The sequence below is a fragment of the Podarcis muralis genome, chromosome 3, assembly GCF_964188315.1.
Source record: "Podarcis muralis chromosome 3, rPodMur119.hap1.1, whole genome shotgun sequence".
NCBI lineage: Eukaryota > Metazoa > Chordata > Lepidosauria > Squamata > Lacertidae > Podarcis > Podarcis muralis.
Genome location: NC_135657.1, coordinates 89,504,399 through 89,520,148, shown reverse-complemented (window position 1 = coordinate 89,520,148; position 15,750 = coordinate 89,504,399). Strand labels below are relative to the sequence as shown.

The following is a 15,750-nucleotide window of genomic DNA, read 5'->3' as shown; positions in this document are numbered from 1 at the left end:
GGTTCCAGCTGTCCTTTGTGAACAACAAATTGTCACTGCTTTTGTGTTGAATATAGTGGTACCTCAGGTTAAGTACTTAATTCATCCTGGAGGTCCGTTCTTAACCTGAAACTGTACTTAACCTGAAGCACCACTTTAGTTAATGGGGCCTCCTGCTGCCGCCGCACCGCCGGAGCACAATTTCTGTTCTCATCCTGAAGCAAAGTTCTTAACCTGAGGTAATATTTCTGGGTTAGCGGAGTCTGCAACCTGAAGCGTATGTAACCCGAGGTACCACTGTATGCTATATGGTAATTTATGGACCTAATAGGTATCAAGCCATTTGCACATAACAAAATGTGTATTTTTCCAAAGTAATTGTTGAACTGAAATCTGGAACAGATTAGGTTTGAGAACCAAGGTACCACTGTATATAGAAATGAGCAAACCAGTGATATTTTAGGGAGCAGACTAGCAGGCGGGGCCCATTACTTACATCATAAGTAACACTGTTGCTGTATGTAGGTTTTATTTGTTTTTTATCTTATATTTTGTAAATGTGTTGGGAATCTGAATACGTGCAGCTACTCACACAGAGTCAATTAGGGTTTGGCAGACAGCCAAGGCAATGTAAAGGAGTGTAAGCTGCCTGGTGATACAGAGGCATGGAAACAGCTTCATGATTGGTCAAGCTCTCTCAGGGAAATAATGAGTAATGGCCTACTAACTGGAATGTGTCAGTGCAGGAGTTGGAGGTTGAGAGTTGTGAGTCGTGTATGAGAAAGCTAGCTAAAGATCCGGGTTCTGTTCTGTTCCTGTAAATAGTCCACTGTATAAAATAAACACCTAACTACAAGTTCCTGGTTCCTGCTTCGTCCATCCTGTCTGGAGCCAAGTTGCCAATTGCTTTTGTGAACTCTGCGTTTAGTTGCAAGACCTTAGCCAGACCTAGCAGAGTAGTCAGAAAGCTGCGAAACGCCAATAGGTTTTGCCAATAAAATGTACATCCAGTTTTTTCTCCCTTTAAATTTTTTTGGGGCCCCCAAGAGAGTGGGGCCCTAAGCTATAGCTTGTTTAGCTTATACGTAAATCCGGCACACAATATTTACACAGTAAGGAAAAGCAAATGCTTCTTTACTCAGGAATCAAGGTAGTTTATTAAAGAGTTTTCCAGATTGTAGCAGCAATAGGAAGAAAAACACTATACAAATTGAATATACCAAATCCAATGTCAGCTTAGTATAATAACAGAATGCAAAAGTTGTAGTAGATAAAATATATTGAAGGCTTAGCAACTTAAGTGTATTTTGATTTCACAGGAATTTGCAAATAAGTGTCACTTTGAATGTTTTCCTGCGTTTTGCATAACCTTGGCCGTCTGAGCTCAGAAATACCAGCGATGAAAGGCAGAAAGACTGAAACAGAATCTCTTTCGAATTTGTTTCCAGCTCTGCAGCAAACCCCTTCCATTTGCAGAACACACTGGTAGGCAGAAATGGATTGATTGTCCGAGCCTCCCTTCTAATAGTGTTTTTTATATCCGTCCAGCTGAATAAAAATATTGCTTCACCCAGTGAAACAGGATACACAAAATATATTTAATAAAGAAAGCTGCATTCCAAAAAGAGTAGGAATATTGATCAATATATCTACTATTAAAGAAGGCCTTGTATATGGCATTCTCCCTTTGCTACGTATGCTACTACTAGCAAGTACACAAGTAGTAGGGGTGTGCATGAGAAATTTTGGTTTGGTTTTGCTTTCTGAATGGAAAAGGTGTTTATATAATTTATTTTTTGAAGCTTTTCATATTTAGTTAATTTCATTTGTTCATTTGTTTGTTGGGTTTCAGTTCAGAAGGAGACACACCCTGTCTTTTGCCATCTAACTTAACTGTTTGCTAGATTCCAGGGATACTGAAGACTCCTCAAGTCTGATAACTAATCTTCCATGAATTTTCAATGAAGACCAGCCAGTCTTCTTCCAGCTTTTAGCCTGGAGTGGGGCAGCCAAATGGCTTCGAATTTACAGGCTATAGTACTACTCCACAAAGGCATCAGATCTGCCAGGATTCAAACAGATCAAAGGCCCCCATTTTTGAGACAAGGGGGGGGGGGACATTGCCTTTAAAAAATGACTCTGAATTTGAAATCCTGCCTGGCTCAAATGTTCAGCGGGGTATTTGGTCTGTCCCAGAGTGTAACAACCAATCCCTCTCCCCAAGGAGTTCTGGGAGTTGTAGCTCTGTGGGGAGAATAGGGGTCTCCTAACAGCTCTCAGAACCCTCAACAAATTACAACTCCCAGAGTTCTTTGCAGGTAGCCATGACCAGTGTTGGACCTCAAATTTCAGTGTGCCATCTTTGGGACTGGTAGGACTGCTCTCACAAGATCCCGCAGGACAATCCAACATCCCGCCAAATCTCACGAGAGCATTCCTACCTTGCCTGCATATAGCGAAATTGTGCAATTTAAATGCGTTTTACATGTGGGCATATTGTGCAATTTAAATGCGGGCATATTGTTTTTTCTATGTGGATGCACATCCCCATGGAGAAGCCTGTTTAGCAGCTATCAAGTGTCATACAGCAGTCTAGTCTCTAACACAATGCCATGAGTTTTACGACAGCCATTGTTATTAGGTATTAGTACTGGTGATTCTCTGGAGCTCAGCAGAAATGCTGCCTAAGGACTTGCAGACATATTGTGATACATCTGGAGGACCCTTCTCACGGTCTCCACGTATCTCTCGTCAGGCACAGGTTTCCTCTGGCTTCCTGGCTCCAAAAAATTCTTAATTGTGGTGATGTTGCTGATCCTTTCTTTAAAAGCCTGCAAACAAGTGGAAAGGAAGGAAAACAACAAGAAGAGCAAGCAGACTCAGAATCAAAGAACCTGAACTATAGCACTAAAAACAAACTTGCATGCTGCACCCATCACCTTCAATCCATTTGGTAGAGTCTATTAAAACTGATGGCCCAACAAGCCAAGCAATCTCTAGAGCAGGCATCCGCAACCTTCGGCCCTCCAGATGTTTTGGCCTACAACTCCCATGATCCCTAGCTAACAGGACCAGTGTTCAGAGATGATGGGAATTGTAGTCCAAAACATCTGGAGGGCTGAAGGTTGGGGATGCCTGCTCTAGAGCATAGGCTAAAAAACTTTAGAGCTGCAGGTGTTGCCGGACTACAACTCCCATCATCCTTGTGCTGGCTAAGGCTGATAGGAGGTGGAATCATCTGCAAGGCCACATGTTCCCCAACCCATGATCTAGAGCAGGGTTTCCCAAACTTGGGTCTCTGGCTGTTTTGGAACTACAGTTCCCATCATCCCTGACCACTGGTCCTGCCAGCTAGGGATGATGGGAGTTGTAGTCCCAAAACAGCCAGAGACCCAAGTTTGGGAACCACTGAGCTAGAGTGCCACAGCTCTCTTTGCTACAGCTGGGTCAACAGCCATTTTTTAAAAAAAATGAATTTTTAACATGCACATGCTTCCCATGTTCACTCTGGTTTGAATTAAAGAGCGTGGCTTCATGGACATCTAAGCATTTTTGCCAATTCATAATTCTTTAATGGGAGGCAACATTAAGCCACTCATCACGCAGAACTAGTGTGCAGCAGCAGCAGCAGCACATTACCCTAAGGTCTAACAGTTTTCTAGAAGGGGTTTCGACAGAAGCCCATCTGCTTTCAGGTCTGGAACATATGGGAAAGGAATTCTTTTTAAAAAGGAAGAAACAACATAACACATATTCAGTTTTTTTAAATTAGCCAGGAGCCAGTCGCATTTTGCACCTGGTTTTCAACCACTTGCAACCAAGTGCCAGGGTGGTGCCTGACATCTCCATCTGGGGATCACTGGTTCTCGATTGTTTTCACACACTAATATCCCTTCCTGTAGAATTCTATGTTATATTTTATCTGCACAATCGGAATGAATCTCAGGAACCAAAACCCTTTTTCTGAGCAGGAGCAGTGAACTTACCCCACCCCACTGCCCTGCTCACATGGAGATCCCTACATTATGAATGGCTGTGTCACCATTAAGAAAAAGAGGTCGGAATAGGCCACTATATATGTGGGATGTCCCTGAATCAAGTGACTTTTCTTCTTTTAAGTTCTCAAAGCTCTTCACCGAGGTGAGGCTTGTCATCTGAGCTAGCCAGATGCTTAATTGAGAACCAATCACAGTCAGTCCATCGTTTGAAAAATAAGACTTTAGAGCCCCAAAATGGCAACCAGACATTCCATTTTGGCAACTGCAACCTTGGTTTAAGGAGCCATTTGGTGCCGAGCTTATAGATCTGAATTTCTAACACCGCTCATATTGTGTTTGTTTGCCATACCTGCAAATGAGGAAAGTCAGCCAGAACACTGGAGGATTTTTCCTCCACCATCAGAATAGCTTCAAGCAGCTGGACGTCTGCCCAGCTGAACTGGTTGCCAACAAGGAAATCTTCTCCATGGCCCTTCAGCACCTGCAAGACACCAGTGTTAGCCCAACGCCTAAGAACAGCTTCCCAAGCACACATAAGCATCTTTATCATCCATCACTATACCTGTCCTTTTAAAAAAACACCACCACACATTTGTTCTTCCCATGTTACATTTTACACATTGAATTTGTGAAGCGGCCCAGATCACAAGCCTGTTTTATAACAGCAGGTTACTGAAACGCACCTTTTCATAAACAGGGAAATATCTTTGTGTTGCTTTTTTGATGATTGTAGCCAGTTGCTTCTCCTTGTCCTCAGGTGTTAAGAAAGGGTACATCATAATCAAGACCATTAGGTCCGTTGTTCCTTCTGCATACATGTCAATTCTAAAGAGACATATATTCACACATCTGTTAAGGCGCCCATCTTGTTTATGACATGCACACACAAAACAGAATTTCAGCTTTTTCCTGCTGTGCAGAAAAGAGGCCGCCAACTACCCTGTGTCGACAAGATGTTGCAATTCCAGCTGCTTGGTGATGGAGGATTTTCTCCATGTTGTTGCAAACCTCCAGATGTGCTGGGCTCCAACTCTCAACTAAGACAGCCAAAGGCCAGGGATGATGGGAGTTGTTCCCCCAAAATATCTGGAAGGCACTACTTTGTAAACGGTCAGAATGAGAGGACAACTGGGTCTGCAGGCGACTGAGGCAGAAAGTGCTCACTCCTAGTCCACATGGAAAAGCTATGATTTTTTCCCATCCTATCATTTGCTTTTCATGAAGACTAGCTATAGAATCATCTGTCACCAACTGCTTTTCCACTTGTCCCATGCTTAGAAAGCACAGGTAAAAGTTTGTCCCTCTACTTTCCCTAGAAAAATCTGCTTTTCACTCGCTCTTTTCCATGGAGAATCTGACTGATGTTTGCTCCGATTCAGCAGTGAAGAGTGTGTTTCCCTGGGGGAAAGTGGCAGGATAAGTGGAATTGTGGAGGACAAGCCCTTTGACTCAGGCCACATTTCTACCATACATTTAAAACCATGCAATGCCACTTCAAACAGTCATGGCTTCCCCCCAAAGAATTCTGGGAGCTGTGGTTTGTTAAGGGTTAAGAGTTGTTAAGGGATATTATTATTATTATTATTATTATTATTATTATTATTATTATTACCCTGCCCATCTGGCTGGGTTTCCCCAGCCAACAGATTAAAAACAGAATAAAATATCAAACATCAAAAACTTCCCTAAACAGGGCTGCCTTCAGATGTCTTCTAAAAGTCAGATAGTTGTTTATTTCCTTGACATCTGATGAGAGGGTGTTCCACAGGGCAGGCATCACCACCAAAAAGGCCCTCTGCCCTCTGCCAATTGCCCTCACAGAGCTATAATTCTGAGAGTTGGTTTAACTGTCAATCCCCCTTCAGAGGCAACTCTGAACAGGGGCTGATGGGATTTGTAGTCCACCCTATCTGAATGGCCCCAGGATGGAGTGGGTCTCCGGAGCCAGAAACAAGAGTGAAATACAGGACCTGAAGTATAACTTAAAGCTAGCTAAATGTTTCTGGTACTGTACAGTGCTCTCTCCTTCAGGTCCTTCCCGTAGAGGTTGTGCTTTGCAGCGATGTAGCTGAGGATAGCTCGTGTCTGAACCATCTTCATCCCATCCATTTCCACCAAGGGCACTTGCTGAAAGAGGAGGAATCCATCTTTTGAGAGGATAAAAAAAACAACGAAAGGTCAAAATGTTCCCCTAGAAATGAAAGTCAGTACAATCCCACAGCATTGTATTGGTGCTCAGAAGGACTGCAGAGACCAAATGAGGAAATAGTTGGCTACAGCAACGTGGAGACTATTATTCTACACAGGCTGGCCAAACAACACACAAAAAAACTATCTTGCAAGCTTGCAGTCAGCTAGGAACTTTGTTTTCAAGTCATGGAAACAGTGACCATTAAAACAGGTTTCAAGAGAACTACTGTATTTTTCCGTGTCTAACACGCCCCCGTGTATAACACGACACCTATTTGGGGGGATTCCAAATTAAGAAAATGGGGGCAGTGTCCTCTGTGGCTAGGTGTGCCTTCATGCATTCATAACTTCCAATATAGTTGTACCTCGGGTAACTTAATTCATTCTGGAGGTCCATTCTTAACCTGAAACTGTTCTTAACCTGAGGTACCACTTTAGCTAATGGGGCCTCCCGCTGCTGCCATGATTTCTGTTCTCATCCTGAAGCAAAGTTCTTAACCCGAGGTACTATTTCTGGCTTAGTGGAGTCTGTAACCTGAAGTGTCTGTAACCTGAAGAGTCCGTAACCCGAGGTACCACTGTACTGAACTTTTCTGAATAGCAAAGTAGGTGGTGCGGGAGGATGAGGAGATAAATTAAAATCAACATCTCTCCCTTCTGCCACTAGACTGTGTTGCTTACTCGAAGTGCAAGAGTACAATTCTTCTCTGGCACTCAAAAGTCTTTGCCTTCCCAAGAAGATACTGTATTTTTCTGTGTATAAGACGCCCCCATGTATAAGACACACCCTATTTTTACGGACTCCAATTTCAGAAAATAGGGGGGAGATTGCCCTGTGTATAAGACGACCCACAGTTTTCCACATAATTTTAAAGTAAAAAAACCTAGTCTTATACATGGAAAAGTATGGTACAGTGGTACCTCAGGTTAAGTACTTAATTCGTTCCGGAGGTCCTTACTTAACCTGAAACTGTTCTTAACCTGAAGCACCACTTTAGCTAATGGGGCTTCCTGCTGCTGCCGCGCTGCCGGAGCATGATTTCTGTTCTTATCCTGAAGCAAAGTACTTAACCCGAGGTACTATTTCTGGGTTAGCAGAGTCTGTAACCTGAAGCGTATGTAACCCGAGGTACCGCTGTACTTTGTTTGTCTTGCCTGGTCAAATATTTTCAAAATCACCGAATTACCTTGAAGCAGCTTCTCGTATTGCTCTCTGGTCTCCAGAAATTCCTCTTCAAACTACCAGATGGGGAAAATAAAAAGTGTCATGAATTGCTGCAGTGCTTGAGAAGCACACTCATCACTGAACGTCGTCCAAGGACAAGCCCCCTCCTTGAGTTTGTTACTTCTGAAAAGTCACAACTTAGCAATGAGCCTTTCATAACTTAACCAAACCATTTCTTATCAAGATGTGGGCATTTCCAGCACTGAATCAGGTTTCTAAAACCAGTGAAATGCAAGAAAGGAACAGCTGCTTTCTTCACTTCTGATAAGATTTTCCTTTCCTCCTACATCACTGTGATACCGAGTGGATTTCAACTGAATCACACAATGCAATAGCACGAGGACTAAAAAAATCCCAAACACATGCAAAAACCACAAGCAGATACACAGAAAAAACAGATGTCCAGTTGCCCAAGTTTAAGTGCCTTGAAATCATATTTTTAATTTCTCTCCCCTTGTACTGCATTTAGGTATTTCTGATAAACTGTTTTGGATGACTGATTTGTGCTGGGTAAAAGTTGAGTAAAATAGGAGCACCCTAAGACAAAAAGCAACCTTTCTTCATATTATGTTGGCACATCTAAGAAAGTACTACTTACTTGATTTTTAAATATATATATCCTGTCTTTCTGGCCTAACAGGGTCATCAAAGCAGCTTGTAATAAAAAATAAAAACCAGAATTAAAGTTTTTCATAAAACATCAAATCCTCCCTGTCTCTTTTGGGTGGTTCATAAGCTTTCAATAGAATTCAGAGGACTCTGAGACAGACTCCAACTAAGTGCTTCTGCTAATGCAAAGATTTCCACTTGCACAGCGAAACTTCTCTTTCCTCTCCTTTCACCCCACACTCCCCCCAAATCTGCTCCAGAGGGTTGGAGGAACCCCCATAACAGATTTAGGGGACAACTGGGGAGAGGCGACAGAGAGGAAATCCCATTCTGCAGTGAGAAGTCCTGGGACTAAAGGAAGCGCTTTTTTGGATACCACTCCAGATTTTTAAAGTCATGACTTGCCAACAATTTGTACATAACAGTAGAACATTTTTCTCTATTGGCTCTCAGCAGTACTGACATACTGATTCTAAATTCCTCTCCCCTGGGAGCAGCCACCAAGACCACATAACACCGGTCTTGAAAGACCCACATTGGCTCCCAGTACGTTTCTAAGCACAACTCAAAGTGTTGGTGCTGACCTTTCAAGGCCTTGGCCCAGTAGACCTGAAGGAGCGTCTCCACCCCCATCATTCAGCCCAGACACTGAGGTCCAGCTCCGAGGGCATTCTGGTAGTTCCTTCCCTGTGAGAAGTGAGGTTACAGGGAACCAGGCAGAGGGCCTTCTCGGTAGTGGTGCCCACCTTGTGGAACGCCCTCCCATCAGATGTCAAGGAAATAAACAACTATCTGACTTATAGAAGACATCTTAAGGCAGCCCTGTTTAGGGAAGTTTTTTATGTTTGATGTTTTATTGTGTTTTTAATATTCTGTTGGGAGCCGCCCAGAGTGGCTGGGGAAACCGAGCCAGATGGGCAGGGTATAAATAATCAATTATTATTATTATAAATGACTGTGTGGCTTCAGAATGTGCAGTTGCAAAATAAGCAAATAATGAAAATAATTTAAGTGTAGCAGATTGTACATGCATACATTCTCAACAATTCTGTATGCTGTGCTGGTGAAAGGAAGGGGCAAAATATATTCCCATGGTATGAATGGGATATCCAAAAATAATTGGAAGGGGGGACCTTCCCAAGGCTAAAGGGCGGCTTATCCAACCCCAGGACAACTTTATCTGGCTTGATGGCTTTATCATATATTCCATCAAGATATGGCCAAAAAAAAAAAAAAAGTTGCTTGCTTCAGAGTTTCAACACATCAAGAAACAAAATCTGTTCATGCTGTAAGAAATAGGAATACCCCACGGATTCTCATCTCTTTTGGCTACAGTATGTAATGTGCCCCATTAACTGCATCCCACATTGTACAAGGCATATCCCATAACCATGATAACATCTCTGTACAGAAGCTGGCAGACAAGGAAACACAAACCTCCACCCCAGCTGCTGCTAACAGCCATCTTATTGACTCCATCTTGCCTCTTCCATCAAAGTAGTACAGTTTGGGCTTTCCAGACATGATTTCAGCTTCTTGATTGCCTGATGAAAAGAAACACAAAGGCATCATTCTTGGTGCACAGCCAACTTGCTTGAGCAAACACATTTCACCAAATAAAGATATGAAACTAATCATCATTCGTTAAGCAACACAGAGAGGTCATAAGGTCTCTTGGCACACCGAGATATAGTACAAAAGGCCATCGTTCAGCAAATGCAGTTTGTTATGGTTTGCTTATCGATATATTGCTAACATACAGAGTACTTTCCACTTGTTTCCCTGGCATGTTAATATAAATTGCCCAAACAGTAATGTTGTTGTTTCCCTTTGTGCAAAAGGAAAAGTGGATGCAAAGGCAGATTAACCCTAAGGGCGGATGGACCACCAAATTCAGAGCTTTTCTGGACTTGCACTGGCAAGGCAGAAGGTGGGCAGGGCACCCCACCACCCTCCTTAAGCAAAATCCTTTCCAATGGTCCCAATTGGAACAAATATTACGTATGTCAGTCCAATGGCCAGGTTACTTCCCCGCACTAGTAGGGGACAAACGTTAAAATGCACTTGTGTGAAAAGTTCTTGTATTCTTCTATCTCTTTTCATTTCTCTTATTTTGTCCCTTTTTATTATTCTTTGTGTAGGTTAGCTTGTCTTCTATTGTATTGTGAAAAACTTTAATGAAACTTTATTTAAAAAGAAATAAAGGAAAGGAAACAGCTATCAAGACTGAACAGGTTACTAGAAGAACTCAAAAAGAAAGCTATTCTATTCCGCAACCCATAAGGCAGGAAGAGTGCACAATTAGCAATGCATTCAAGTCAAACTAGTTACATTTTTGGAAGTAGGAAAAGCACCCAGTCTGTTACTTTCTCTAGTCTTCAGCAGAAAGGATCCTGGGGAAATTATGTGTTGGCACGTAAACAATAGGCCACAGTTCTCAGTGTTGCTGCGTCCCTTAATAAGGAGGGGGGGGAAGCAACGGCTGAAAAACTGAGGAAGACAGCTGCATCATTGGAGAGAACAGCTACTTATTAGGCTAAGAGACATAAATAAAAAGACAGAAAGAAAACAAAACCACCCAGATTTCAGCTGCTCATTGATGATCCAAGAATGTGGGCGAAGGCTAGCCAACTGCCGCCTGCAAATTCAATCTACAGTGGTACCTCGGTTTAAGAACGGTCCTGTTTACGAATGATTCAGTTTACGAACCCTGCAAAACCGGAAGTAGTGTCCCGGTTTGCGAACTTTACCTCAGTCTAAGAACGGAAGCCGAACGGTGGAAGGGCACCGGCAGCGGGAGGCCTCATTAGGGAACGTGTGCCTTGGTTTAAGAACAGTTTCAGTTTAAGAACGGACTTCCGGAACGGATTAAGTTTGTAAACTGAGGTACCACTGTATTCTATTTTGTAGGCTCATACTGAGCACTGGAGAAATTATTTCAGATCCCACTTCTAACATGAAGATGGTGAATTGAGAAAACCTGGAATAAGAGCAAGTCCTTCACATTACAGCACCATTAGAACAGGAAAACGAAACCATAGCTATTTGTAGTGGGGTAGCTGGACCAATTATCCATTGAAGCCCCTTATGATGCAGAGTATTAGTACTACTACTAGTAGTATTACTACTAGTACTACTACTACTACTACTGCATTTGAGTTAAAGAGTACACCTGACTGCTGCAATTGCACAGACACAACACAGATGATTGTAGGTAAGAAAATAAAAAGTTGTTTCTTGTAGGAAATGAATGTCTTGGATAGAAAAGGTTTCTAGTCTAACTAGCCTAGAGGAGGAGAAGGCAGCCATGTTTGTTCCTTTCTTCTCTCAGAGGATAATTCAAAAGGAATACCTTATTCTGAGGTCCAATAGAGAGGCGTGAGAAGGAAAAGATGTATCAGTCCAAACAACAAAGAGAAAGGACATATAATAATACCCTAAGGATGTTGTCATGCTGCAGTTCAGGTGGCACTGCAAACTACAGTATGATGACAAATGAGGAGAAGGGAACTGGAGACAGAGGCAGGCAAGTGGGCAGCAAAGGGCAGAGTGAACCAGAGATGGACAATATGTATCAACCAGTTCCTTATGCACAAAAAGCACACCTTGTACCAGAAAATCAAAGCATGATCTGTACAGGATCCTCTTACTTAGACAACCGGTCTGCTTCAGAATACGATGGGAGTTCTTCATGCAAAAGTTATGCATGACATGAAGTAGGTGGAATTAATTTTTGCAGATTCAAGTCAGGCAAAAGACAGTCTTGCCTACGCAGCTTTATAGGGGATTAGAGCTAGTCTAGTGAGGGTTGGACTAGGATCAGAGAGACCTAAAGTTAAATCTCCCACTACCTTGGGTAGGTCACTCCCTCTCCTGCCTTTTAACAAACAAATAATAGGAATAGGTTTATTAACAGTTATTAGCCTTGAAAGGTAAAGAACTGCCATGTTGCGTGCCAGTATTTCTCCGAACATCAGTTGCCAAGGGGCAAGAACAGAACGTGATTATTGCCTTGTGGGATTCCTGGAGGCTTCTGATTGGCCACTGTCAGAAGGGGGATGCTGGACTCGAATGGCATTGAGAAGGACTGCTCCTATGGGGTTTCAGGATCATACCACCCGGAATGCTGGTTGTGACTTACGGCCATACTAGAAGATACATCAACTAGGTGTGTGCTCTTAAGTGAAGTTTATCACATACACAAATTGCCAGTGCAGACCCACCAAATCTGGATCGGGACCATGGTAGAGAGTTAGTGGGCTTTAACCACTAGGGTCCCTGTCCCAATGCCACACACCAGAAATGTGAATAGTGAAGGAAAAAACTTCACATTTGCTTTGATTGAAGGTTTGTCTCCTTTGCCACCTGGTGACATGGGGCATCTGATCAGGCAAAGGGTTAATTTTTTCCCCTCCCACCAAGCTACATATAAGGATTCTCCCACACTGACCATTGTTGTGTAGAAAAACCTTGCACTTGTGCACAGACATGGAGCTGAAGTCTTGCCACTTTCATCTGACTTTTAGGAATAAATGTTCAGCGACACAGATGAATTAGGGGGGGGGGAATGAGTGTTAATTGGAGAGAGAAACTTTCACAGAAAGGTTGGAGGAATGGGTGACAAGGAGGGAGAAATGAAACACTGAAATGAAAATGATTGCTAAACAAAGTATCCAGTGATGAAACAAAACAAATCCACTATACTAAAGTTCATATTATACCAGTTTTGGGGGGAAAGCACCAGTGAAAAAAATATTACCCTTTCCTAGATATCTTAAACATCATGCCTTAGACACCTTGCCAACAAATATGGGACATAAAATCAGTACCACTGATTGTACTCTTATTTCCCCATTCTCAGTTCAAATTCTGGTTTTTTTTATAGAAGGGTCAGACTGAACAAACTGAACTCACCCACCTGGTAGATGCATAAAAGCAAAGGTCTTGGAACAGATTGTTCTTCAAATATAAAGATCTCAAGTGGGTTTTCACACACACAAAAACATGGTTTCAAAAGCCAACAATAGAAACAAGCAAGTGTTTGAAGGTTAACTAAGCCCCCACATTTGGCAATATTTACTGCTCCCTGAATATCAATAGTATGGCATCATGGCTGTCAGAAAGGACACGGAGAAACAAAATGATAAGCAGTGGTATTTTTTTAATTGGAGCAAATTCTTTTGGTGTTAAGTCATTCTAGCAGATGCTGGGAAGTGCAATTTGGGAGGCAGAGTTCTCCCTTTTCGTTCTCCTGGACTTCTCAGCGGCTTTCAATACTACTGACCACGGTATTATTATGGGGTGTCCCTGAGATGGGACTTGGAGGGCTGGTGTTATGGGGGTGCCAGTCCTTTGTTGAGAAGAGGGGGCAGTTCTAAAAAATAGTGCTGGGGGACTATTTAAAAAAATAATAATTTTGTAGTAGATACAAAGGACATCCAAAACAATACACAATAAAGTCAAGTCAACTTACACCCCGAGTGAAACGTTAAGGAAGAGATAAATGTCAGAATGCTAGAACCGCCAGCAAACAGAAGGCAGGGCACCAATAGAATGTTATAGATGGGGATCTAGCATCAGAAAGAAGGGGCGATAAAGAGAAGAGAAAGATATGCTGCTAGCACTCCAATTCATTGAATCTACTTGATCCATTCAAATGCTGGAGGAAGAGTTAGATGGTGTACAGCATTTTTTACATACATAATAAAATCAAAGATAATTTGTCTCCTTTGCTTTGTCCTCAAACAACTCTAGTTTTTCTAAAAGGGCTCTCTCCTGTTGCAGGGTACTTTTGATCTACCCCTTGGAGTTCCTCAAAGCTCCATTTCGTCTCCCATGCTTTTCAGCATCCATGGGATATCATCCAGAGCAGATGGGTTATCTGTAGGAAACACAGCTCCTTTCCACCATGTAGAAAACCCTGGGATGCAGTTGAAGCCCTGACGGGAGATGGGTGGAAGCGAGCTAACATGCTGAAACTTATTGATTGAAGTATGGAGGGTTGGGAAAATCTGTTGAACTAGAGGGAATTGTGTCGTCCCTACAGGAATAATCGAATCATCAAATTGTAGAATTGGAAGGGACCACAAGGGTTATCTAGTTCAACCCCTTGCAAATGCAGGAATCTTGTGCCCAGATCTTGCCCTGGGCAGTTGTTTTTTTGGAGGGGCACAATCCTCACGGCACCCTGCAAGCCCAGCTTTGCCCCCTGCCCTGTTGCGCCCTTCTCATGTGCGAGGGCAGTTTGAGAATGATGCAACAGGCATGCACCCTGCCATCCCCGCTCCGTGCTTGGTTTGCAAGTTGCAAGTTGGTCAAAGCAAATTGCACATTTATTTATTTTACAAATGCAACACAAATAGGGGTTTTTAGTCTAATAAACCTTTCCTTGTGGTCCAGCGACACCTGGAGGGCGGCACGTTGGCTACCCCCGTCGCAGGCGCCCCACACAGGTGAGAAGCCCTCTGGACTTTCTACAGAGCCTCTCCCACTCATGGGCAGCTGAAAGCAGGAGGGAAATAAAAGTGCGTTCACTGGCCCTCTGACTTTGGGGCTGCGGTAGGCAGCCCCCCCCCCCCCCCGCTGTTTAAGCGCTGGATCGCGAAGTCTCCGTAACCAACCCATGTTAGCAACCCACTTCCAGCGGAGCGCTTTGATCTGGGCACATCAAAGGCTTCGAACTTCGAACGCTCAGTTCCCACCCGGACCCGCCCAGCCCCAGAATGGCTCTCCACGTTCCAAATCCGCAACGTAGCAAAGCAAATGCGCAAAGCCAAGCAGCGCTGGGGCAAACTGCAGCTTAGCTCCCCTCCCTCCGTTCACGGTGCCTTTCAAAGGCAACCCGATGGATGGGTGCAACAGGTGCAACAGGAGCTACTGCTGCTAACCACTCTCCATCACGATCATCATCGCCGGGCAACTTTTTTGCGCCTCTCGTCCCGTGCCAACCCCCCTTGCAGCTCTTCACACGATGCAATCCTGCACACGTGCATGGCTGCTGCAACTGCGGACAAGGAACCCTACCTTCGGCGGTAGCTGCAAATGCTGAAGGCGCTCGCAGTCCAGGAGCAGGCAACGCCTCCCTCGCCGTTTTGTGCACGGCAGGCAAGGGGGCGTGGGCAAGACGAGAGGGCCCAGCCAGTAGCAAGATATTTAATTTGCATGTGGCTCAGTGCAACCTGGGAAGGAGGTCGAGGGCCAAAATAATCGGAATAATAAATAAAACCAACCCGATTTTGCAGAACGCTCTTTAATGTTCTCTTTCAGCGTTCGAGTAAGAATTTCACTTTTGCACAGCGAGACAAGCTGATCAGAGTCACTATGACTTGAGAGCAACAGGCTCCCGAGAGGTATATATAGACATTAGGTCCCCTTTCTTTCTGGATGTGAGGGCGATCTGGCTGCGACATCTGTCACCCCATTGATCGCCAGGGTTGATTCGGCTGATCTGGCTGGCTAGGCGGGTGTCCCCTTCCTCCCTCACCGCTCCATGTGCGTCCCTCCCGAAGCTGCGCGCTCGGTGGAAGAGGACGACCATCCCAGATAGAAGGAGTGTACCGTTCTTCGGTCAAGGGTATACGATAGCTGCGCTCCCCTGCTAGAACCTCCAAACAAGCTCAAGGTCCATTTGTAGGAGAACGTAGGGTAGTCAAGCTTCCAAGACTCCAGACACATCCAAGTAAGGCGCTGCATGTGGCAGTTTGCCATTCTTTTCACATCGCAGTGCATTTTTAAAAATGTATGCAGCAT

General features: G+C 43.8%; 1 protein-coding gene across 2 annotated transcripts; it reads right to left on the bottom strand.

The window, feature by feature from the left end:
• Nucleotides 1-1,109: 1,109 nt before the first annotated feature.
• LOC114593819 (glutathione S-transferase 3-like) lies at nucleotides 1,110-15,113 on the bottom strand. 2 transcript variants are annotated; one of them, XM_028722586.2, is made up of 7 exons: nucleotides 15,025-15,113; nucleotides 9,439-9,545; nucleotides 7,355-7,406; nucleotides 5,992-6,124; nucleotides 4,661-4,802; nucleotides 4,327-4,458; nucleotides 1,110-2,810 (listed from the first exon to the last, which is right to left on the bottom strand). In XM_028722586.2, exons 2-7 carry the CDS (start codon nucleotides 9,523-9,525, stop codon nucleotides 2,664-2,666), a joined length of 693 nt encoding a protein of 230 aa, XP_028578419.2. In that variant the 5' UTR covers nucleotides 9,526-9,545; nucleotides 15,025-15,113; the 3' UTR covers nucleotides 1,110-2,663. The 2 variants fall into 2 exon arrangements, with proteins under 2 accessions (XP_028578419.2, XP_077782452.1); XM_077926326.1 differs by lacking the exon at nucleotides 15,025-15,113 and adding an exon at nucleotides 12,920-12,947.
• Nucleotides 15,114-15,750: the final 637 nt, after the last annotated feature.

Bases quoted from the DNA above. Each gene is read 5' to 3' on its own strand.
- LOC114593819 (XM_077926326.1), bottom strand. The intron at 7,407-9,438 runs GTTTGTGTTTCC...CCCATCTGGTAG, and splicing joins TAGCAGCAGCTGGGGTGGAG to TTTGAAGAGGAATTTCTGGA. The intron at 2,811-4,326 runs GTATGGCAAACA...ACTTGTTTGCAG, and splicing joins CTGACTTTCCTCATTTGCAG to GCTTTTAAAGAAAGGATCAG.